The sequence below is a fragment of the Sylvia atricapilla genome, chromosome 8, assembly GCF_009819655.1.
Source record: "Sylvia atricapilla isolate bSylAtr1 chromosome 8, bSylAtr1.pri, whole genome shotgun sequence".
Taxonomy (NCBI): Eukaryota; Metazoa; Chordata; class Aves; order Passeriformes; family Sylviidae; genus Sylvia; species Sylvia atricapilla.
Window position 1 is genome coordinate 20976541 of NC_089147.1, and position 23102 is coordinate 20999642.

The 23102-nt window shown below is 43.3% G+C and overlaps 1 protein-coding gene across 18 annotated transcripts in view; it reads right to left on the reverse strand.

Annotated features, from left to right (window-relative positions):
* Positions 1–23102, reverse strand: part of CAMK2G (calcium/calmodulin dependent protein kinase II gamma) — a 119787-nt gene that overhangs the window by 27297 nt on the left and 69388 nt on the right. For all 18 annotated transcript variants that reach the window (XR_010744123.1, XR_010744125.1, XR_010744126.1 and 15 more), the window contains 9 exons: positions 22719–22784; positions 19849–19921; positions 16586–16688; positions 15600–15683; positions 14630–14724; positions 11978–12100; positions 10014–10097; positions 9323–9365; positions 1663–1703 (listed from right to left, as the gene is read on the reverse strand). Coding sequence is in view for 13 of the 18 variants with exons in the window: in XM_066324052.1 (XP_066180149.1) it covers positions 1663–1703; positions 9323–9365; positions 10014–10097; positions 11978–12100; positions 14630–14724; positions 15600–15683; positions 16586–16688; positions 19849–19921; positions 22719–22784 (712 nt within the window). In the remaining 5 variants the exon portion in view is untranslated. The remainder of the gene's footprint in view (positions 1–1662; positions 1704–9322; positions 9366–10013; positions 10098–11977; positions 12101–14629; positions 14725–15599; positions 15684–16585; positions 16689–19848; positions 19922–22718; positions 22785–23102) is intronic.

Sequence of the window (23102 nt, forward strand, 5' to 3'; positions counted from 1 at the left end):
TACCTTCCACTTTATCAAAGTGTTCAATTACACATACAAGGAACAACACATACGGCAAAGGGCTGAAAAGTGAACTCAGAATTATCCTTTTCATAGAGGAAGACGTCATGTACTCCATGAATCAAACACTGCAAGCTTTCCATGGAGCTGGAAGGTTTTAACCTACAGGGTCTCCTGGTAACTACATTAGCAGGAAGTTGAGCCTCAAGATTTACGTGAACATCCTTTGCCCATCTTTTTGGATATTTTAACCCAAGATGTGACACTCCCTGAAAGCTTACTAGAAATCAAGAATCCTAAGAAGAAAGCCATTTTCTTCTAATCCATTGGAATTCTAGTGTAACGTTTTAAATATCAACAAGATGCAGCAACTCTAACACACTTGCTGTATTAGTGTGCATGTGTTCAATGCATGTCTGTACAAGAGGCAGGCTGGTGCAATGGCCAAAAGCTCACTCTTGCAGGCACATTTCAAAGACAAGAATCCTAGGGCAGGAACAGCATTTTAACAGAGCATTTTGATCAAGAAATAAACAAACCCCAAAACCTGGATGTCAACAGGGCAGAATACTGCAGAACTGTAAGAATGCATATATATTTTATTACAATGTTTAACTAGAGCAGTCCCCAAAATAAACACAACTCTTCTGAAAACACCTTTTTCCAGCAGCCTGCTTGTACTGTGAGCCCTCTGGGAGCAAAGCCTCATTAAAATGGAAAAGGGCTCAGAGAGCAGGAGAGAACAAGTGTGCTGGTCCTAGAGTGTGAATGTCAGAGCCCCAGCATGGGGAGAATGAAGACTGCTCACAGTGCTAAAGCAGGAGATGAACTGTTCCACCTAACAGCTCTGGGGGAAGGTTTGGACTTCAAACGAAAATGCAAGCAAATAAACCCAACTCTTCTTTTTCATGTGGAGGACAATTACCCTTCAGAACAGTTAGGGGAGGACCATGCTCTAGCCTGTGATTCTCTCTCCTCCAGTTTCAGATGGTAAAGGGCTGCTGCCTGCAACAACGGCGCCTTGGCAAGGGCCCATGTGACCTCCAAAATTCAGTGATGACCATGCAACACAAAGAGTGATGTTGAAGTGGGGAAAAAATAATTCCCTTCAGAAGGGAACAGGAGAGGGCCTCAACTTCAGGCACATGAACTGAACTTTTAATGCAATCCTCAGTTTCTGTTCTGTCCAAACATGAACATTTGGAGGCTCCTCCTTCCCCACCCTTCTTCTCAGTTCAACCTTCAGCATCTGTCCAAGTGAGCTGACAAAGAAACTTTGATGGGGTCTGCTGGGTATATCATCAGTCACTCACAATTGCTTTGTGCAATTTTCAGTCAGAAGCACTGAACAGAACAGACTAATCGGAGGCATGGGTCACAACTGAGCAAGTCCTTGGTCTTTCTAATCCAGTGCTGACCAGATCTCCACACATCACAGAAAGGGAAAAAGGAACTCCTGCTGCTGCAACAGCGCACTTAGCTAGTTATGCACGTAAGGAACACTAAGATCCCACCCAGGGTTCCATAAGACACTGATTATAGCAATCCCAGCCACAGGACAGGGCTGTGGTTTTACCCTGGAAGGGGATGGGCACCAGAGAGAGTGGCTGCCTTCTATTCAGATGGTGGGAGAGACAGTGAAATGGCAAAGCAAGAACTTACCTTCACTCCATCTGACTTCTTATTCAGCAGGCTTTTGGCAGCTGTGGAGAGAAGCAGAAGTAGGTCAGAATTTGGTTTCAAGACTTTTTCTCTCTCTCTCTCCCCCCACCACTTCCCTCAAAAAATACATGAAACTTCGGAAGGACAACAGTCCTGCTAATTCCTCTCTAGCAGCAAGAGACCTGGAAAACAGGATAAGTTACTCATCAAATTCATCCTGATAGCAGAGGGTCATCTATCCTATCTATTGTCCACCCGTTCAGGCAAAATACTACCACTTTCACCATCTCAAGAATAAGTCTGAAATGGTAATTTAGACTTCTATGTCAATCCTCCACTCACTCTGAGGAGTGACCCCACTCAGAAGTGCCAGCAGTTACAGGGGGAAAAGCTTAAGAAATCTGTCTCATTTTTGCAACAGGATAAAGGCTGCATCCAAGTGCAGCCATTCACATAACAGACATGGCTTATAAAGGGGGTGCTGATAACACAGAAGCCTTCTAATTACTGTTACTCAGTTTCTCTGGGATTAGCTGGATAGCTAAAATAAAGGGACTGAAAAAGTGCAAAAGGTAGCATCTGAAAACTTAAAAAAGGAAGAATGGCAAAAGAGACAGGGAACAAGGCTGAATTTCTTTATTGAAAGATAAAGATGCTCTGCTGCGCTCAAGCTGAACAACTGGCACTACAACAAAACTGAGAGAGTGATGTGCACACACAGAGAGTCCACAACAAATGCCTGGCTGAAGGCACACGTGGGAGTGACAAAGGAGCTGCTCCATCTATTACAGCCAAGTGGAACATAAACAGTGACTGTCAACAGCAAGACCCCATCTACAACTTCAACAGATATAAACCATTTCTTGTCTGCTTATGAAGAATGTATTCTGTTGTATCAACTTCAGCATGCAAGACAACTACAGTACCAACACATGCTCTGTCTCCCCTAAGCAGCTGCTGGGAACCTTATGGGTCTGGGCACCCGGGTTTTAGGTGCAGCAAAGATGAGGCCTAAGACAGTGCTCTCATGACTCTTGAAATGTTCCATTCCCAAAGACATACTGACCAATTTGCACAGTGCTCAGTCCATCTAGAAGCAGCAATGTTAGGCAAAAAAGGTTTTCATAATATCTAAGCGACTGTTCAGATTTTATGTCAACCACATTTTTCCCCCTGCCTTCCCTACAAGACCCTACAGACACAGATTAACTGCACAATATTAGCTGAGTTGGTGCAAATGACTACAGCATCTCCTCCCAATAAAGAGGTGGTACCCCATATAAGCTTACTAGAATCTTTGATTTCCTAATTCTACTCTCTAATGCAAGTATAAAGCTAGAATACAATTTTGTTTTCATTCCAGCTCTCAGAAACCAAGAACATTGGAAGAACTTCATGCAGAGGTTTTCTGAATGTGATGTCAAAACACAATGTTCCAATGTGCAGACATGAAGTTGGGCAAAGCAATTAATCTGCCCTACAAGCGTCTCTTTTCTGAGCGTACACATCTTAAAACATTGCAAGACTGCAAGACAAGTCAGTTCTTGCCACCTTCAAGGCATGACAAAGGCTAGCTTGTTTCTACATGCAACTGCAAAGGAGAACAATGTGACTATGGGGTCAAAAGGGGTCCAGCATTCATACCACACGTGCATCAAGACATCTCACACAACAGCTTCTGAAAACAAGAAACTGTTACAGCCTCACAACACTTTAGAAGGAGTAAAGGATTCTGCAATTTAACAAATATGCCAAATGGGACATCTTTGAAGCGAAAAAAAACCCCCACCCAAAACCACCATCAGAGAAGGAAAATCACCATATGTTCTGGGAACATCCCAGAGACAAGCAGGGAACCAACATTTTTCACACTTTCTGCAGTTTTCCCACAACCCCACATTTGTCTTTGTGGACAGAAGACAGCTAAAATCATGTCTCACAGCATTAAAGCAAGTCGAGCTGAGAGTCCCTCTGTACAGCCCAGCACTGTATAATGTTGATCCCTGTTCCCTGGAGCAGCCTGCCCATCCAGCCTCCCTCCCTGCTGGTACCTCTGCATGGCACACACTGCCCTCCCACAGGCCTGAAAGCACCCCAGTACTGCAGAGTACTGTACAAGACAAATAAAAGAGGATGCAAGAGGAATTTCTGCAGAAGCAACAGACAGGACTTCCTGTAACAAAAATCCTTTTAGAAGACAGGCAGGCTAGCAAAGAGATTACAGGAGGGGAAAAATCCAAAGAAAAACGCAGGCAGATTCACTACTATTCCTGAAATGGTCTTATACCAATGGTCTATGGTTTTCCAGACATGAGATGCTAGTTTTAATTTTTTCTATCTTTCCCATTTCCTCTACATGTTAAAGAAATTAAATTCCCTCTTCTCTCAACTTCTAGAAGTTAAGAGTTCTTCCAGAATAAAGAAACACAAATGCACATGCTGCTAACCCAGTAATTTAAAAACACAGTTCTGTTCCTGGCTTAACAAGACACTCTTCAGTTAATCTTTGACGAGGAACACAAAAGGCCTCTCCCTCTTCCCACATTTCTCAGTTTTGGCCTCCATAGTAAACAGCCTGGGCTCTGGACCATGCTCCTGGCAGAAACACAAATGCCTAATGCTGAACTCATCAGCAATAAACACCAGACACTCTGGATGTCCCAGAGCCAAGGGGGGACTGAAGAGGAAACACTCACTCCAAAGACAGGCAGGGATAGTGCCTTCCCTGCTGCCAGGCCCACTCCTTCTCTTCCAGAGAGAGCAACCCTTCATCCAGCTGTCCCTGGGTTTGCCCTGTCCTCAGCTGCCAAAACTCAGTTACATTTCTCACTTCGCTTAAGCTTCCAGAGAGTTCTTTTTTGGGATGTAGGAAGAACACTGAGGGTGCTTTATTAAGTCTGTCTAACTTATAATGCTAATCTAACAACCAAGCCAAGTTCTGGTTTCTAAACACAAGCATTTATACCTGAAGAATTCTGGAGTTTATTGAGACTTGATAAAATAAAAATTGTATCATACCAACATAGACTTCCCAATGACACAGAGTTGCAGCTTGTCATTCTCATATTCTCAGTTCAAAGAAAGTCATACTAACTATTTCTCTACTCAGTGACACTGCTAGGGTCACCACAAATAAGCCAACAGTCAGTGTACAGTCACAGGAGGCACTTCTGGCTACCACCACACACAATGCCCACGAATGCAGTGTAACTTCAAGAGTACCTATTAAGAACAAACACCACAATAATAAGCATTCACAGAGCTTTCCTGAACTTTAGAGAGAGGAACGTAGAAGAAATTATTCTATAACATTCACTTTTGATGATAAATTAGACTCTCTGGCTATAGTGATAAACACTTAAATGCAGTCATGAAATCTCTATGACTCTAGGAAGTTGCAAATGGAAGTTACCAACTGAAATCCACTGCTTTGGCAAATCTACACTGTAGCAGTTGAGCAGCATTCTCTAAAACTTAAGAGACTTAATAGATACAGAGGAAACACTTAAAAACAACTTTTCATTAAATGTGACTTCAGCTTTTGCTTGGGAAATGTGATTTCCAGTGATGTTACACTTATTTGGTCAAAGCTCTACAAACACCTTAGCAACTTTTCCCCCTCCATATTTTCGTACCTTTGGATTTCTACCAGGAGATAAAAATTTCTGAATTGCTATCTACCTAACATAACACAGTAGAAACTTCACATGTATTACTCATTTCAGTTAAAGAAAAGAACTCAAATTGCAACCTGAGTATAAATATATGCATATATGCACATATACACACACACAAAATAGCAAAAATTCAGTTTCACACATCTGGAAGGGAGGTATAACAAGACAGCAAAGTATTTCAGTATTTGTATTACTTCCTCCTTCTTGCTCTTTAATCAGCTAAAAAACGTCTCTGTACAGATAACACTAATTATCCACAGACACATTTGGGCCTTCTTTACTTAGAAAGAACTCTGCTCCTTGAATCTGCCTCCAGCCTCTCTCAACCTCACCTATCTAGTCAAAAACCCAAACCTGCACATTGGAGTGTTAATAAGGAACTGCAGAGACATGTAACAAATTCCAGTTATTGTCACACTCTGCCACAATAGCTCCCTCACAAAACTGACTTCAGCAAGCAGTGACAACAACCCAGAAAAAAGCTCAACATCAGTTAAAAATAAAGATTTCAGGCATAAGGCTTAATTACCTGCAATGTCTGCCTTAGGATCTATTTTGAACACAGGACTTGTGCTGAACCACATGATAGAAGTGAATTCCAGAGTGTGAAAGCTTGTTGAAGAGCTCCCCAAATTAACAGTTGCAATCCACTTAGGAAAACAGTTCTAAGAATTTCACATAGGCCACTTTTAAGTTGTTCATAAAAGTCAGCTTATGGAGAAAGCCACTTCTCAGCATTCTGTGAAAATGGCTGCTCCTAAGATGAAAACCAGTCTCTTTCCATCCTTTCACTCTGTTCATAGCAAGCTTGTTTACAGAGTTTATCAGCATAAATGAGTCCAGGCACCTTTAAATATTGCAGGAGTCTCTAAAAACCTTGCCAACCCTCTTCTAGTAATAAATTTGCATTTACTTCTCAGAAGATGATTCAGGAGTTTCTTGTGTATGATGTAATCAGCTGATTTACCTGACTGCACTTCCGTATTCTGTAAGTGAATGCAGATCAGATGAGTGTTTGCTTGGATTACCTGAACATCTGAAGCCCCAAATGAACACCCAAGTAATCCATGTATACCCTGGTGTGACCCTAACAATCCTACAGCAAAACTCAGATTGCATTGCTCTCCTGCAGCTGAATTAACACCTACCAGAGTGTGGAGAGAAGCTAGAAATGCCTTATTGTGATGAGGTTTCAACTTCCTAACTTACACTGAAAGGAGTGCAACTGTACCTGCTTTTAATAAATAGCCTACAGCTGGCCTGAGATGCAATCTTATAAAAAGAACCACAAACATCCAATATTAAATGGCAGAATATATCATAACTGGGGAAAGAAAGCAGATATCCTTTAACTTAACTGGCCTGGGGTACAAGACACATAGCAAGTAACAAATTACTCACAAAAGAACAGAAACTTTTTTCTTTGTAAAAAGCAAGAATTTTTGATGGACTAAAAAGAGAGAGAGTACTGCTACAGATTCTCTAGGAATACAATTTGTCACAGGCCTACATAGTGAAGGAACTCTCTATTACAAAATGTGACACAGGAGATAGTAATGGCAAGAAGATTAAAGTAGTCTTCTCATATTTCCTGCAGATAGTACAGTCGTGCCTAATTAATTGATCCTGGGGTCACATGAGCCTTCATTTTCCTCTTTGTTCAAAACATCTGTGAAAGAAGCTTTTAGGAGATCTCATTCCCAGGCAGGAAGAAGCTTCTCTCTTCATAAATCTAGTTCCAAGTCTGCTGGGAATGGGACTTCTAAAAACCCACAAAACAGTGTCACCCAATCTGAGAAAATAAAACCCCCTTAAGAGCTTTAGGGAAAGAAACAAATATTATTGCAGAACTCTTCAAGGGCAGTTAGATGCCTGTCATGGTAAGAAAAGTCTGAGTTCTACCCAAAGTTCCCACATGAACTTTTTAACTTATTACTTTCAGCTAGCGTGCATTTATTCTTTAATTCCAGCAGATGTATCTACTTTAACTGCAGCCAACTAGAAAACCTAAGTAAATTAAAAAATAATTACCATTTTTAAAAAGTCAAGCTCATATTACACTACAAAGAAAACAGGAGTAGATGATCTCACCCCTCTAAAACCACATAAAAACGTAAGGAATTGCTACTCCCAACAGAGGCTTTGCAGCTAAATTTCTAACATCTCTCTCTGGACAGTTTTTCTGAGTCTCTCATACTTGGAATCACAGTTTATATTCAAAGCAGAACTCAGTGACACTGCAAACCCTGCACTCACTATAGGGCCACCTAGGATTTCCTTTTCTTCAGCTGTTCACTGAAGTGGATCCAGCAGCTTCAGCCCTTGACACAGAGAAGAATGAGCAGAGCAAGCTTTTTCCTCCTCAGCACCAGCTCAGGGATTAAGTGGATGTATAGGTCACACACCATTAAGGAGAACTGATCTCTCTGGCATTTCATGTAGTCAAAATCGCAGCTGTAAGAGATTTTCTTACCCAAGCACTTCTGCGCCTTCACTGGAAGTGACAACATTTGCAGACTAAAAATTCATCTAAAACTTCTGTTTATTAAAAAAATAATAAAACCCCTGTCTATTTCAGAATCATCAATTAAGTGAAATAAAGATGAGCTATGTAAATAGAACAAAACCAGTTCACACCAGCAGAAGGCTCAAGAAAATGTTTAGCTCTGTACAGGCCTGCAGAAGTCCTGTCATTGTGCCACAGCTCCTCAAACAGTTATTTCAGAATCAATCCCAGAAAACAGTACAGAATTTTTAAGTCCTGTAATAGCCCAAGTGTGGGACAGATAAATGGATAAAATCACTGTCCTTTTTAGGGCCAAACTATGAGAAATGCAGTAAAAAGAAATTGCTGTAGCTACAAGTAATGCTGACATATTGGCACAGGTCTACCTGAAAACAAGAACCAAGAAAAAAATGTTTGGATGTTGCTGAGGGTTGGCCCTTAATTGTAGCATGCTTTGACTTTTTTTTTTTAATATCACCATACAGAAGGTTAAAAACGCTGCCTTGAGTTCACAGAAGAATGTGCACTTTGTATACTGGGATGATCATTTCACAGAGGTTTTCATTCCAATTACAAGTTTATTGTAACAACATCCAGAATATAAGTATTGGTATTCACCAGATGAAATTAATACACTTCCATCATCACATAACCCATATAGCAGACTTCTACTTGAAAGCAGCTGTAGTCAGGTGCAATAAAAATCTGACTCATGCACTCAATGATTGCTCTTTTAACAGAGAAGGAAAATTACAAAGAGGGTAAAGAAAACAAAGATCCCATAAACCAAAAGCACTTACAAGTAGAGGTTTTCCACCCAAATGAAAATGAGCACAAATGAGACTGCATCACCTAGGTGTGCCGAGCCAAGACAACAATCTTCCAAAAAGCATGGATTTACATGTTGAGATTTGCATTTTCAGTAAATGCACTACGTAATGCAGTTGGGTGGGAGCCAGAGTGCCAGCTATTAAATTTAAAAGGATGAAAACCACTTCTGAGACTCTAAGAAGGAAAACTAATAGCTAGACACTTCAGACCCAATTTTGATGAGTCAAAGTAATATAATACCAAATAGTTCCTGCCCCTATTCTCACCAATATTACTTCCCCATCCCTGCCTCAGATCTAAAGGAAACACTCCTACCTAATAAGAGCTCTTCACTCTTGGTTTATGATGGGAAAGCTAATGATACCAACTAGAATTCTCACAAGTAATTGCTAATAAAATATCATGAGACAATTATGGAGGCTGACTTCTGTTTTGTACCAGACTACAATACCATGTGCTCCTCTCCAAACAAATAATTTCCTATTTCCCACTGGTCACCAGCTCAGGTGAAGTGATCACCATTACACCATGACAAACTGAAAGCATGTTTCCTCCCCTCCTACTTAACCCCAAAATGGTTAAAATATTCTCCAGCTCACTCACACAAAACAAAAGCAAGGAAGGGATGGGAACACAGAGAACTTACCTGAAAAATTCCGAGACACAAGCATCGTTGTGAGGATTGCACCCTGTGGGGAAGACAAAGCAGGGACAACAGAAAGTGCCATTTGAGAAAGGGGCTGGGCTGACCCACGGAGAACACAGTGCCTCAGTTACCAATGCAGAGGTATTCCCACTGCTACCCTGAAGAAGCCCAGTGTACCCAGGTCCCACGTGTGGCTGACAGACCTGACACAGGACCACTCCCAGTCCTGCCTTTCTAGAGCAGCAGCTAGATGCCAGGCAGGACAGCCTAGGAAATCTGAAATGGCACTTAGAATTAAACACAGAGCTGCTTCCTAGATTTCACACAGCAGAGAGCTGCTTTGTGCACAGGCCAGAGGCTTTGCCCCAGCTGCAAAGTGGTAACACTAATACTGGAAGGTGCAGTGTTCAGAACTAGAAGTCCCAGAACTAGCTGCTCTATTTCAACTCACTGGCAGAAAATAGAAGGGGTGAATATTTAGCAGAAGAGGCATGGGAAGCTTAGAATTTGGAGAAAGAAATTACCCAGCTCCTCAGTACACTGCTTCAGTGCCCTGTACTGGAGGACCACATAAGGTACTTCTCTAACACTGTGCTAGCCATGAAAAAAGTACTAGGAAGTTGCTAGGAAGGCACTAACCTCAAATTCAGAGAACTAAAAACAAACTTAAGACAAATTAAGACATACTTACCTTTAGCTTCCTTCTAGCATTGAACTTCCTCAAGCATTCCACAGTCTCTTGTCTGTGCATCATCGATGCAACAGTGGATCGTTGCTGAAAAACAGGAATAGCAGGAGATCAAGATCATACCCATACCAAATCGGCCAGGGAAGTTCATTCCACTTGCACACAATCAAGACATTCAGGCTGACACGGCCAAGCCTCTCACCACTGCATGGCTGCAAAACACTGCAACTGGTTCATCACCTGAGAACATTAAATCAAGGTGGGCTATGACAGGAGTGCACCCAAGAAATTTATAATAAAGGCACATGTGAGAATCAGTCCTCCCTGCCTTTCAGGCACGTAAGATTTAAGACACTATGAAGACAAAGTGAAACAAACAAGCATACCCACGGGGAATCCAGTTAGAGGCACTACAGAGAAGACCTGGGCTGCTTTTGCTGCAGCTTGAAAGAGAAATTTCAAGCAGTAAGGGCCTCCTTGTAAGCAGCAGCCTTCCTGGACATGACAGCACCCTGAATGTAAGAGGTTGACTAGCAGAGGCCTTTGCACCTTTGTACCAGTATTGCAGAAATAGATTCTCAGGATGTAAGAGAGAAGATTATATATTTCTACTGTACCAATACAAAAAAAATGAGCATAATCTTTATGCAGTGATGCACATCTGTCAACCACAGCAGACTGGGATCCCATCAACTGCAAAAAGACAACTTCCCAGAAGTGTTGCAGCCATTAAGACCACAAAAGGAAATCAGAGACTGATACTGCCAAGCATTTAGAGCACATGAGGAAGCCAGTGACTAATCTCAAAGTAGCTTTGCTTTTACCTAGAACCACAAGCCTGAATTTCCTTTGTGAGGACAGTGAGTGAATTTCTAACCTGGCAGATATCAGAATCAGGACATACACTTCAGCAGTTCAGTGATGCTGAGACACTCAGTGTCTCAGATAAACTTTTAAACTTTTTTTAGATTTCCTACAACATTTACTTTAAGGAGTCATACATATCCAGAATGGAAACATGTTGTGAACACAGGGACTGCAAAGCAAAGGGAAAGAACAGACTCGACAGGAGGCAGTTTCAGTGAGTGGCTGACAGGGCTGGGTAGTGAAATCAGACTCTCTCTAGCTCAGAGAAGGAAAGTTGCCACAAGGAGTGGGCTAACATAATACAACTTTGGCTACAGGCATTGGAAGGAAATAATACACAGGAACTGTAATTGATCACAAGCATGCAAGGAGAGAGAGAAAAAAAAAAAAAAAAGAGAGATGCAGTCTCAGCTAGTGTGAAGTTCTGACTTCCAAGGAACTTGCATCATTTTACAGTTCTCCTGTTAGACAGATGTTCACATAAGTAACTTTAAATTGCTATCTGTTGATTTGTGGTATAAAGACACCACCACCACAGTTTCTCAAGAATGAGCCAAGGAGCTCACTAGACCCATCCCAGAAGTATGCTGTGGTATTACCCACATCCAGTTGTGTTCTGGGATTTCCTTGCCAGCTTTGCAAAGATGAAAAATACTTCAGTGTGAGGTCTGGCAAGGGAGAAACTACATATACAGAACAGCAAAGGATTTTTTCCTGATTTCAAGTTTACAGCTAGCTAAGCTGCAGCACAAATGTCCCAACTATTGCAAAGATGCTATGCTATAAAGTGAAGCAGAGATGAAGAACAAAATGGTCCTAAAATTTTTGTCTGATGCCGAACTCCATTTGACATTTTGGATTCGACAAGATGAGGGGAAAAAACCAGAAACTCTGGACACTGACAAAATTCTAAAAGAATAAGGGATTTTTTTATTTCTGTGGCAATAAAAACACCACAGCATGGCAAAGTTGGCTTGTTGAAGGTCAGCATCCAAAAAAAAAAAAGATCATAATCTGAAATATCTGAAATATACTCAGTCCTTCCTGACACGTCCATTCAAGGCAAAGCAAAACCAAGCTGGCATAAGGAGAACACTTACACAGACCCATGGGTGTTTGAGAGCCTGGTCAGCTGTGATGCGCTTTGCTGGGTTTATCGTCAGCATCTGGTTGATCAAATTCTTGGCTTCAGGAGTCACAGTGTCCCACTCAGGTGACGGGAACTAAAAGAGGAAGAAGGAACAGATGATGAACTGAATAGATGCTCTACTAGCAGAAGAGACTCTCCCCTGCTACACAGCTGAATTCCAGCCTTTGCCCTTTCGATACCAGGGCAAACACATCTGCAAAACCCATACTCAACAAAAATCATCCAGAATCCAGCAAATGAATGGTACCAGACAGCAGGACACACCTGTACCATTCACCAGACATAAGCAACAAGATTAAGAGTTTAAAAGCCTTTTAGGAATCACTCAGACCTTTGAATTTCTTTCACACTCAAGTTAAAAAAGTAAAGTCACAGATTTTTTTAAACTGCGTTCTTAAATGAAAAACACAGGCACTATCTTATTTTACCCCACCTGTCTCTTTCTTCAGCATGCTAAAGCTCTAACACTTATGGAAAATCACAGTTAACTACAGCAAAGCTGCATGAAAGCAAAACCCACTAACAGAGAACATCCCATCAGGTACACCTTTCCCACCATCAAACACAATATCCTGGAACAATACCAGTCATTTAGGTGTAGCAACCCACCAGCAAGCCATTAGCAACCACCTACCATACCGAGATCATTACTTGGGGGGCAAGAGAGATGTGACAGTGGATGGGAATACAGAAGCATGAGAACAAAGAAAAGAATTTTATGTATTTCAGCTGCTGATCATCCATGAGGGGAAACTGCTTTCTGCTCTAATTCCAGTCATGATAAAGATGGGATATTTACATCATCTCATAGAGGTTTGCATGTGGTATGGATGACAGCATGCTGAGATTAAATCCCATGACTCTACTGTACAAGTACAGGTGAACTTCAGAACACAAATATGCTGCTGGGGTAAAGCTCCCTGTCTTTAAGTGGGAGAAAAAAATGGATTTCTGCTGAAAACAATTCCTTACAGTACTACATAATTTAAAGCTTAATCTGTCTTTTTTTCCTCATGGTTTTTTATCGTTTTACTCAGTTGGGTCATAACAATACACCTGCTGTATTTGATTTCCATATAATCTCATTTCTGCAACTGCAGGCATCACTAAGGCATTATACAATTTGTTCTGCAAACATTGCAAGAGGATACTCAAAAATCATGATACAGAAGCTTCAAGCAAGGACACTTTCCCCACTCCTGAACTCTGAAATATTCACGGTAATGTCTTGCAAAACCCCTACCCAGCTGCACAAAGTAAAAAAAATAATTATATCACTGTTTTCACTGTTGCCACTTCCTCTCTGGTCAAGGGAGAACAACAGTCCTGTGCATACAGGCCCCTTGGTGCTGGGTAAGGACACCAGGGGCAGGTGCACCTGTAAAATGCAGCAGTTTTCTATTAGGCAAAATGAGGGAAGAATTTACTGAAATCTGTTCACTATAGCTAAGATTTCAAAAACAATAGATAAATAAGGAAGGATCAGGCACTTCACTCTTCATGACTTACAGAAAGAGGTATTTAATCCCTGAAGTCCTTTGAAAATCCCCGTTGATATAATTAGTGCAAAACCACTTCAAATAAGAACAACCAACACAAAAACTAAAGGGGCAGCAAAACAAGAGAGGAACACAAGTTCATTTAAGGCTATCAGGTACAAAGACATCACTCAGGAAGCCACTGAGCTAGGACACAGGCAGACCTTTGTTCCCACCAGTACAGCTACTCTCATGGTCTCAAGCCCAGAAGCTGGGAGATAATCAGCAGATGGAGTCCAGCAGAACCCTCACCTTTTGGGGTTTTATTTTTGTTTAATACAAACCACAACACAGCCTATAAAATGAATTCCCCAACTTCCTCTTGATATTCATGCCCACAGGCTTTGAGCTAGGATTTCCAGGAGTTCCTTCTTCCCTCTCAAGCCTCTCCTGACATGGAAGAATTTATGTCAAACATTAAAGCTGCAGAACCCAAATGACATTTTATACCAACTTTGCTTCCCTCAGTACTAACCTCCTTGCTATTCCTCTTTCAAGCACCTTTTACACCTCAGTTTTACTGTGCTGTAAGATGTATTCCATGATCTCCTAGGCTTTTTACCAGAGCCTCCAACCCCCACCATGCTGATCCCCACCAGAAAGCCACCCCCCTCCAATGGTTCCCACCATTCAGTCTTCTCACTGGGCCCCATGCTTTCCATGAACTATGGCACAGAGGAGTAAAAGACCGTAATTTAAACTATAATTCTACAGAATACGTCCCCATACTTTTTATTAGGCCTTGACAGAGACAAGCTCCTTCATTCTATCTTCCCTCTACTGCACTGAAAACATCAGCATTACAAGGAGACACCACTTCCCGCCCTCTGCATTTCCCTAACAAGTGTCAGTGCTCTAGTGCACGCTGTGATGCTTTCCCCACGTCCCTCAGCAGCCCCAGACAGGACTGTATCCCAGGCAGTGAAGACAACGAGGAGCACGAGCACGTCAAACGCCGTTTTGCACGGAAGCTTGGGGCCTGCTGCTGGACGCCAGGTAAGATAGTGCCATGTTTTGGATGGCTTCTACACCCATGCAGGTACTCAGCAAGAAAGTGCCCTTACGTCATAGGCTCCGGCTTTGATCTGCTGATAGAGTTTGTGCTGATCTTCATCCCAAAAGGGAGGGTACCCCACTAGTAATATGTACAGAATCACTCCTGGGAGGGAGAGACAGATACACTATGGTTAGGCTAATACGCCACTTATTCCTTCAGCCCCTCTTCCTTCCCTCTTGACAATCCCCAAGGCAATGATTGCTCAACGTCTTCATTTGCCATCGCATTTAGCCTTCTGAGATAGCAAAACACAGTACAACTCTGTCATCTGCTGAACCTCACCCTGGCACTTCACATTCAGCTCTTAACAGCAGTGCCAGGAGCTAGAACGAGCTGCACGAAGTCCTTCTACCTGCCTCTGGCTACCCTGGTTGGTGAGCCCCAACTCCCAGCTGCTCTCAGAGTAAGATGAAGCCACATCTCCTAGGGGTCCTAGGCAGCAAGGGATGTTTTAGGAAGGACTCTGTTTTTAGATGCTTACTGTGCATAGTGTTGGGACAAAAATGACAAAAGTGACAAAGCTGACACTCCTGGCCTGCAGAGAACCATTTAGTCCATGTCAGGCAACACTGATATCATAAATCTCTAAACTTATCAGTCCCAAATACATTTACACTAACTTCTTTTCTTTAAAAAAAATCATCCCTCTTCAGTATTTCATCTTCTACATAGTCAGTGTAATAGGAAATTGCTACAGTTATCTAAACAACTGACTCTTCAAAGCATAGACAGGTCCTTTCTCTTGAGTCTCAAACATCTGATAGATGGCCTGAAGAAAAGATTAGGAACCAGAATCATATGAGTTCAGGCTCCAGTACTCATTTCATCTGCACAAGGTGCTTATCCTCAGTTGTGCCATCACGTCTCCACCCAGTAAGAAGGAGCATTGTGCACCCTCCCAGCAAGAGGCTACAAGGAAGCACTCTTTTACATGGAATGATGTTGTTTAAGCGCAAAACATTTTGTCAGAATCTTACCACATGCCCATATATCCACTGGTTTTCCATAAGGATCTTTTCTTAAGACTTCAGGGGAGAGGTAGCCTGGAGTACCAGCAAACCCTGCCAGAAAATGGATGACATAATGTACTTACAGTACCCAAGAAAAAGAGATCTTTCCATATCACAAAATCCACTAGTGATAACTAACAAATTCCAAAACCTGTCTCTCCCACCCTTCATCTCATATTTGCTAGAGCTGTCTCTTGGTAACCCAACAAAGAGAGGCAAAAAAAAAAACCCCAAAAAACAAGCAAACAAACAAACAAGCAAAAAGGGCAATAAATCAGATGGGATCCAGTGCCTGTGTACTGCAAGAAAAACAGACAAGTAAGAGGGACCATGTCAACCAGTTGGGCACAAGCTTGTATGCCAGGTCTTATACCATTGTCACATATAATGGCTTGGAGTTTGAAAACACAAGACACAGATGGAAGACATCTGACTGCCGAGTGGTATGGAGACACCAGGAGAAGTCATTTTTCCAGAATCTCTGCAGTATTGCAAAGTCTCAGAGCTGATTTTTAGCCTGAAAAGGTCCCATTTCTAATTATGTTTTAGCTAAACAAAGATAAGGTCAGATCCAAATGTGCCTAAGGAAGGCTAGGTCAAATGCATTTCTGTAAAGTGACCAAACAAAATTCCAGATGTCTACCCTTCTGAGCAGTAGGAAAGTTCAGATCAGGGTCTAAACTTAGCAGCTGCATTCATCTCTGACACTAGCATCTACTGTAAACTGAGTAGAAAAGTAGAGAAACACATAGCCATTTTTTCTGTCTTTATCCATTTCTCCTCTATTGCACCTAGTTTTGTGCCTAAGACCCAGAGGCTGTTGTGCTTGAAAAAATACAGCCGAATACAGAGAAGTGTGCTGGAAGAGCTGAGAGGAAATACTCAGAAGGATGCAACTCAACCAGGCACCAGAAACCAGGGGAGTAAAGCTGGGAAAGCTCAAACAGTCTTACCAAACCAGGCCTGCTGCTCTCCCTGGACTTCTATAGCCAGTCCGAAGTCAGCCAGTTTGACAGCAGCACCCTTACATTTACTCGCTAGTAGTAAATTCTCAGGCTGAGGACAAGAAAGAAAAAAAGAGAGTAAGAATGAAAGACTGACATCCTTGTTAAAACCTCTCACCTAGTATCCACATCACTAAATTGCCCCTGCTGACTGAATTTAGCATGCAGTACTAGACCTCTTCAGGTGAAGACACGGTAACAGCAACGAATGGCCTTGACCTGGAGCAGCAGAAAATTGTCAGGTCTAACACAAATCCTCTGGTTCCTCTGTGGGAGCCAGAGCCTCTTCCAACCCAGCCCATACATTACATGCTGACACCAGAGGGCACTGGCAGTACGGTTCCTGCAGCACTTAAGCCAAAATTCGATTCTGCCCTCCTCAAAGAGGATAACTGCGGGGAGGGGGAAGGGGAGGGAGGGAAGAAGGGAGGGACAATGCAGGAGATACAATCTGCAGTGATGTTTCTCCCCTTGAACATTAGACAGTCCCCAAGGCACTGAAAAAGTAAATATGATGATAATAAGGGCTGCCAAACACACTGCTGTAATGTGGGAAGGCATCATCTGGCTAGGCAGTAGTTTTCATCCCTTACAGAAAAAGTCTCAGCCTCAAACCGGCATAAGCAGCACAGCAGTGAGTATTCTTGTAAGCAATTTTTTCATGCTACACATTTACAGCAGCATAAAATATTCTGTCTTGCTACTGCTGCCATCACCAATACAAGAAGCAGCAATGTCACTTTTTCTGTGTGGCGGGAAAGGGAGACAGACTTCTGACCCCCGCATTTCCACCTTGAATGAATCTCACTCAAACCATAATTCTATTGTGTTCCAGCAGAGGACTTCAGCAGCAGGCTTTACAAAACTCCAAAACCTGGACTGAGAATTGGCAGCTTCCTCTGAAGCACCAGAGCAGCTAGTTACATGGGACCTCTTGAAACCCCAAAGCCTTTAAGGTGATGGCTATTATGGCTCTGCAGGAAAATCAGCTTGAAGATAGGCAGGTCAAATGTGGATAGCATCCTATCCCCTTCTCATCTTTTGTGCATTTCATATTAAGTTGATTTTTTTAACTGAGCAGGATGAAAGCCTGGAAATCCAGAAACAGGAGCTTGTCTCAGTTTCACAAATCTGATAAAGGCCTTTTTTTGCAGCCTGCTCACTATTTTCACCCCATAGCAACTCTTTACCCCTGTTCTGCCTGACAGACACAAGCTTTGCTCACTTATGTCTTAAAGTACCGGGGATGTGCCTGTATCTACTTTGAATGAAGGGAGAAAAGCCTTCCTCAACACAGTCCTTGTCATAAGCAGCACGGAAGGAAGGACAACCAAGTCTCAATACATTTGGATGCCACTGGCTCTTCACCATATGGCAAGAAGAAAAGATTGTGGTAATCAAACTACAGCAATAAAAATTCACCACTCTAAACAAGACCCTAAAGCAGAAGATCAATGAAATATTCTGGAAATCCCTCCCAACTCCAGACTGCACCTGGGCATAGCTTGACTAAGAAAGAGCAACATTTAAGACAGACGTGTGCTAGTTAAGCACTTTGTAGCTCTATTTTAGAAGCAAACACCTTAAGGCTAATTGTGCTTATCCATGTGCATGTTTGCCAACATATGGGTTGTCTCAGGTTTCACATACTTTTTGGTGAGGATGTGAATGCACTCCCTAATTTCCTACAGTCCCTCTGGGCAGCTCAGTATTTGACATTCTTTAATAGTATGTCAGCCAAAAGACAGAGTTATGAGAGTGAGGTGCAAAAGACAAAACTTTACTTGAAATAGGCTCGGCAGTTATTACACACTGACCCTGAAGGCCAAGCTTTTGGAAAGGAGCTAAATATTAAATAAAAAGCATAGGAACTTTCATTGCTAAAAGGAATGGTTCCTCCTCAGGCCTGGATAGTTTGAGTCAATCAGAGCAAGCAACAGAAGAAACACATTAAGTACAGCAGGGAGTGTCTAGCAGCTGATAAATTCTGAACAAGTTGCTCACTTTCCTACAAACAAAACTTTTGGAAGGAAATCAGATTATTTTTGAACACAAGGAAAACTTCTTCTGTAACTGAGAAACATTATTGATTTTCATAGACTCCCTAATTTTGGGCAGCCGTGCCTCTTGGATATTGCTTTCTCAGGAGCTGGTGTTGGGTCTAATCAGGAGCAGCCACAGTCCACAGTAGATGATTTGCATTTTTTCACAGTGCAGTGAATCAGAAGGTCAAAAGTGTTGCATGGGAGTTTGTCAGAAACACCAAGGGCTCTTCACTAGATCAAAACACCAGAGGAACCGAGCTTGCAATGTGCTTTTATCTTACTCACTCTAATATTTTTCTACTTTCCCCCTTGTACATTGTTTAACAAGCCCAAACCAACACCAGTAGCAGGTGTCAACATGCATTAATTTAACTGGACTGCTGGTGACCATCACCATTCCCACTTTAGACAGAGGAGGCTCCAGGGCATGCAGACTTTCCTGCACAAATCTCTTCAATCTGAACCCTGCCCAACTCCCAGCATAGCTGCCCAGTGTGCAGAGCTTAGGTGACTCCACTGTGGAGGCTTAGGGACTATAAACGTGTTACAATGCGTCAAATGATTGATTCATCCAATCTTTAACTGGCCAGCAGTTTTTGTTTTAGATTAAAAGTGCTTCTACTGATGAGAGAAGAAAGAAATAACACAAAAAATTCTTGCTGAACATCTCTACCCTAGCGCAGTGGCATGTGTTTGGCAACACCGCAGAATAAAAATACACATGCTCTGTGCAGACAAACTCATCCTGGCAAATTGAACAAAGATTGCTCCAGGTCTCTAGAGATCTCTTCAATCATAAACTAGAAATGTCCTTCATTATAATGAATCCTACCCAAGTTTCTCTGAAAGCATACTTCTCTCCAAGACTCACAACTACTCCATCCTGGAGCTGCCTCAGAGAGCCTGAGAGCTGGCAAGGTTCACAAAGACTGAAAACTTCCTTGGGAGTTCAGCACACCCTCCAGCCCTCTAGAAAGCTCTGAAGAGGCAAATCTGTGCTTCAGGAACCCCTGAACCCAGTTCAAGTAAAAAACAAAAATCAAAAACCAAACCCAAAAAAAACCCCCACAAAAGTCCCTGCCAGCTGGCAACACAATATTCCTGTCTTGCCTCTTCCAATGATCCCCTGGCTGCTCTCCTCAGACCACAGCACAGAGGAAACATTACCTTCAAGTCCCTGTGCACGATATCATGCTGGTGAATGTGATTCACACTCTCCAGTATCTGATGAATACAGTGGCTGCAAGATAAAAGAGACACACAAAGTTATGCACACACATATAACATCTCATCCCGGAACTATTTCCCTAACTTTTGTATTTGTACTAGGGGGCATTCAAGATCTCATGCTGAATCTCTTCATCATGACCACTGGATGCCACAGCTAAGCACCACCACAGCTGAACAACCCCAGCCCCCCTGCCCAGCAACAGGATGCCAAACATCCTTTCTGCAGCAGGACCACAAAGCCTCTCTCCTACCTCCCATCATTTCCTTCCTTCCCTTCCCATCACACTAAGCCTTCACTTGTTCCTTCAGCCAACACTGCCCACCCCACACAGAACAACCAAGGCATCCGAGTATTTTCAAACAGCAGCTGAAATTGTGCAAGCAAGACCAAATTGCTCCAGGAAACATTCCACTGGGCTAGTCCTGAGCAAAGAATAAACTTTGGGAGAGCAGCAGCCTCCCCCAGCAAATGCAGGATGACGACGCCTGGGCGCCTGCCAGCTTGCAAAGCTTTCAGAGCAGCATCTCAAGCACTTTATATACACAATGTGCACACACACCCGCTTGCTGGGTGCCTTTTAAGTACAGATCCCACTTAAGGGGTTAGTAATCTGAAAAGCAGACTCATTCCGTTAAGTGCAGCATGCTGCACTCCCCCAGCTCACAGAAAACCCTGTCTCTGCCATTCCCACTGCTGTAAACCACAGGGACAAAAACAAGATGTTATTTACACCTGTCGCATAACGACAGCACAATCCACCCATGGGTGAGATTCCAAGTTGGAGCCATCTCTTCTACTAAACATTTACTTGGCTCCCAAGGATGAATGTAGAATGGAATAGGGATTTTGACAACTATGGCTGGGCAGTACGCATGCAGATGTGGACAACTCAGAAAGGTCTAGGTCCTCACTGTAGGAATTCTCTGACCCTTCACTGATTTCTACGAATCTCAGAGGAACAAGTTTGAAATGAGTGAAATATTTGAGGGAAGGAAAAAGGGCTATAGGAAAAGATGGGAAGAGGGTGAGGAGAGGAAGAGGAGAGGAGGTGCAGCACTGTGTATTTGCTACCCCCACCCCTCTGGAGCTAGCAGTACGATCCTCAGGGTCGGAATCCATGAAAATCTCCCTGCTCCCAAAACAAAAATGTATAATTAGAACAGAGCTGAGTCTGAGCGAGAGAGATTTTCTGGCCAAAAATGGCAAAAGTGTGAGGTGTCCCAGGCGAGCCAAACACGGCAGATTGGCACAGACCTCGCTCTCTCAGACTGCTCTGGAATTCAGCACAGCATGGGGAGAGAAAGGGAGGAGTTTCACTCTGTCATCTTGTGGGCACTTGGAGACCTGACCAGCTGACAGTCAGAAGGCTGAGCACCCTAAGGAGGGCTCACAGAGCAACAGACAGTCCTCCTTTTCCCCTAACCCTGCCATAATTTTCCTGAGCAGTGTCACTCACTGACAGCTTTTGAGCACTTCAGGGAACAGGCACTGGCAAGAGGAACAGGGGAAGATTATGATTGATAACCTCAAAACTTCCCAGCTTCACGGCACAGTGCATGATTGCCTGTGTATCCATCTGAGATGCTGTGCCTACAGGATCTGTACACCCCACTGAAAACATCCATGGGGCTCTTAGACCTCTCTGCCAGGAGCTCCAGCAGAGCTGATGAGTTCACTGGCCTTCCCAATCACCAGATGGCTCCTGGCAGAGCAGGCAGGGCAGTGCCTCATCTGAAAGCCTGCAATGCCCAGAAGACAAAGGCTGTAAGTGAGCCATGGGGAAAGCAAATAAGTGCCTGCAGTACTTACACCAACACCCCAGGTCGTGCTCTCCTTCCTTGCACTCAGTATCGTCTTCCTCACAGTACTGCCTGCCAAGCTCAACCTGCCCCAGTACCCACTACTTCCTTCTTACTCCTCTCTTCTCACGGCTCCCCTGATTTCTGCTTCAGCAAGGGTTAGTATGGGATAAGAACACGACTGCAGAATAAGCAGGGTGAAATGTCACCACTGGGCCGCTCCCAGGCCATATAAAAGCAGAACAGGAGTGGCCTAATCCCGGCTTTGATTCCAGATGCTGCATGTCCAGCAGATGGATGGGTCAGACAACACCCTCAGCTACTGCTGTATGTAACATCCACCCTGTATAAACAGGGACAAGCACATGCCACTTCAGGAAACTCACACGTGGGAGAGAGGGAACACATTCAAGAACAGAAGGGCATAATTCTAAACCTTTTTAACACTAAAATATGAAGGTTGCTCTCATACTGTGCCTTCTGTCACTGCACTGACCAGATGACAGTCAGAGAGGGCTTCCACAGAAACCCAGCCTTCAGAGCCCCCTCTCCTCACTGCCCTGTAAACCATCACCTAGGCACAGGCAAATTGAATGGACCTGCCCAACAGCACAGGCACATCACTGCAAACCCTGCTAGAAGAAAAAGGCCAAGCAGGCAACACCCCCAGAGCTCTCCTTTACGTTTGCTCCGTAAGAACACACTGTGACCACCCACCAAAAAGGGCAGGTAGACAAAGCTGCTAGCAGTGGCTCTCTCAGCAAAGAGCACAGCATCTGCAACTGGCAGAGACAGCAATGTCTGCAAGTGGGCATGGGCTAGAGCTGTACTGAGTCAGGCTGTCTGGTGACAGTAAGTTCATGCTAATAGCAGAAAGAGAATTTGTTTTATCCAGACAAGGGGCAAAAGTGTTAGAACAAAGCCACACGCAGATCAGTAGTCAGGAAACTCACTCCACTTGTACATGTACATGGAACAGGCATGGAAGAGTCTGGAAACCATCTTACCTGGCATCTGCTTCACTGTAGTATTCTCTAGCAACAATATCCTCAAAGAGCTCTCCACCAGTAACCCTGGAGTGCGAAAGAACAAAGGCTGTTACAGAGCCCACGGCTGTGCAGTTAAAGGCTGCACAGCAGGTACATGGCCACCCACCCGGGCCCTTTGCCACACCTGTGTGGGAAACTGGGTTACAGACGAGCCAGGGCCCAGCTCCACCACCATGGCACCAGCACTGGCACATGCACATGGCTGAGCCCCTGGACTGCCTTTTCACCGGCAGTGTACAGGACACTGCTGACACACTGTGTGGGAATTGCCCACACACATCAGCTGAGCATATGCTGAGCTTGGGAAGGACAGCCCTCCTCTGACCAGCCTCAGAGAGAAAA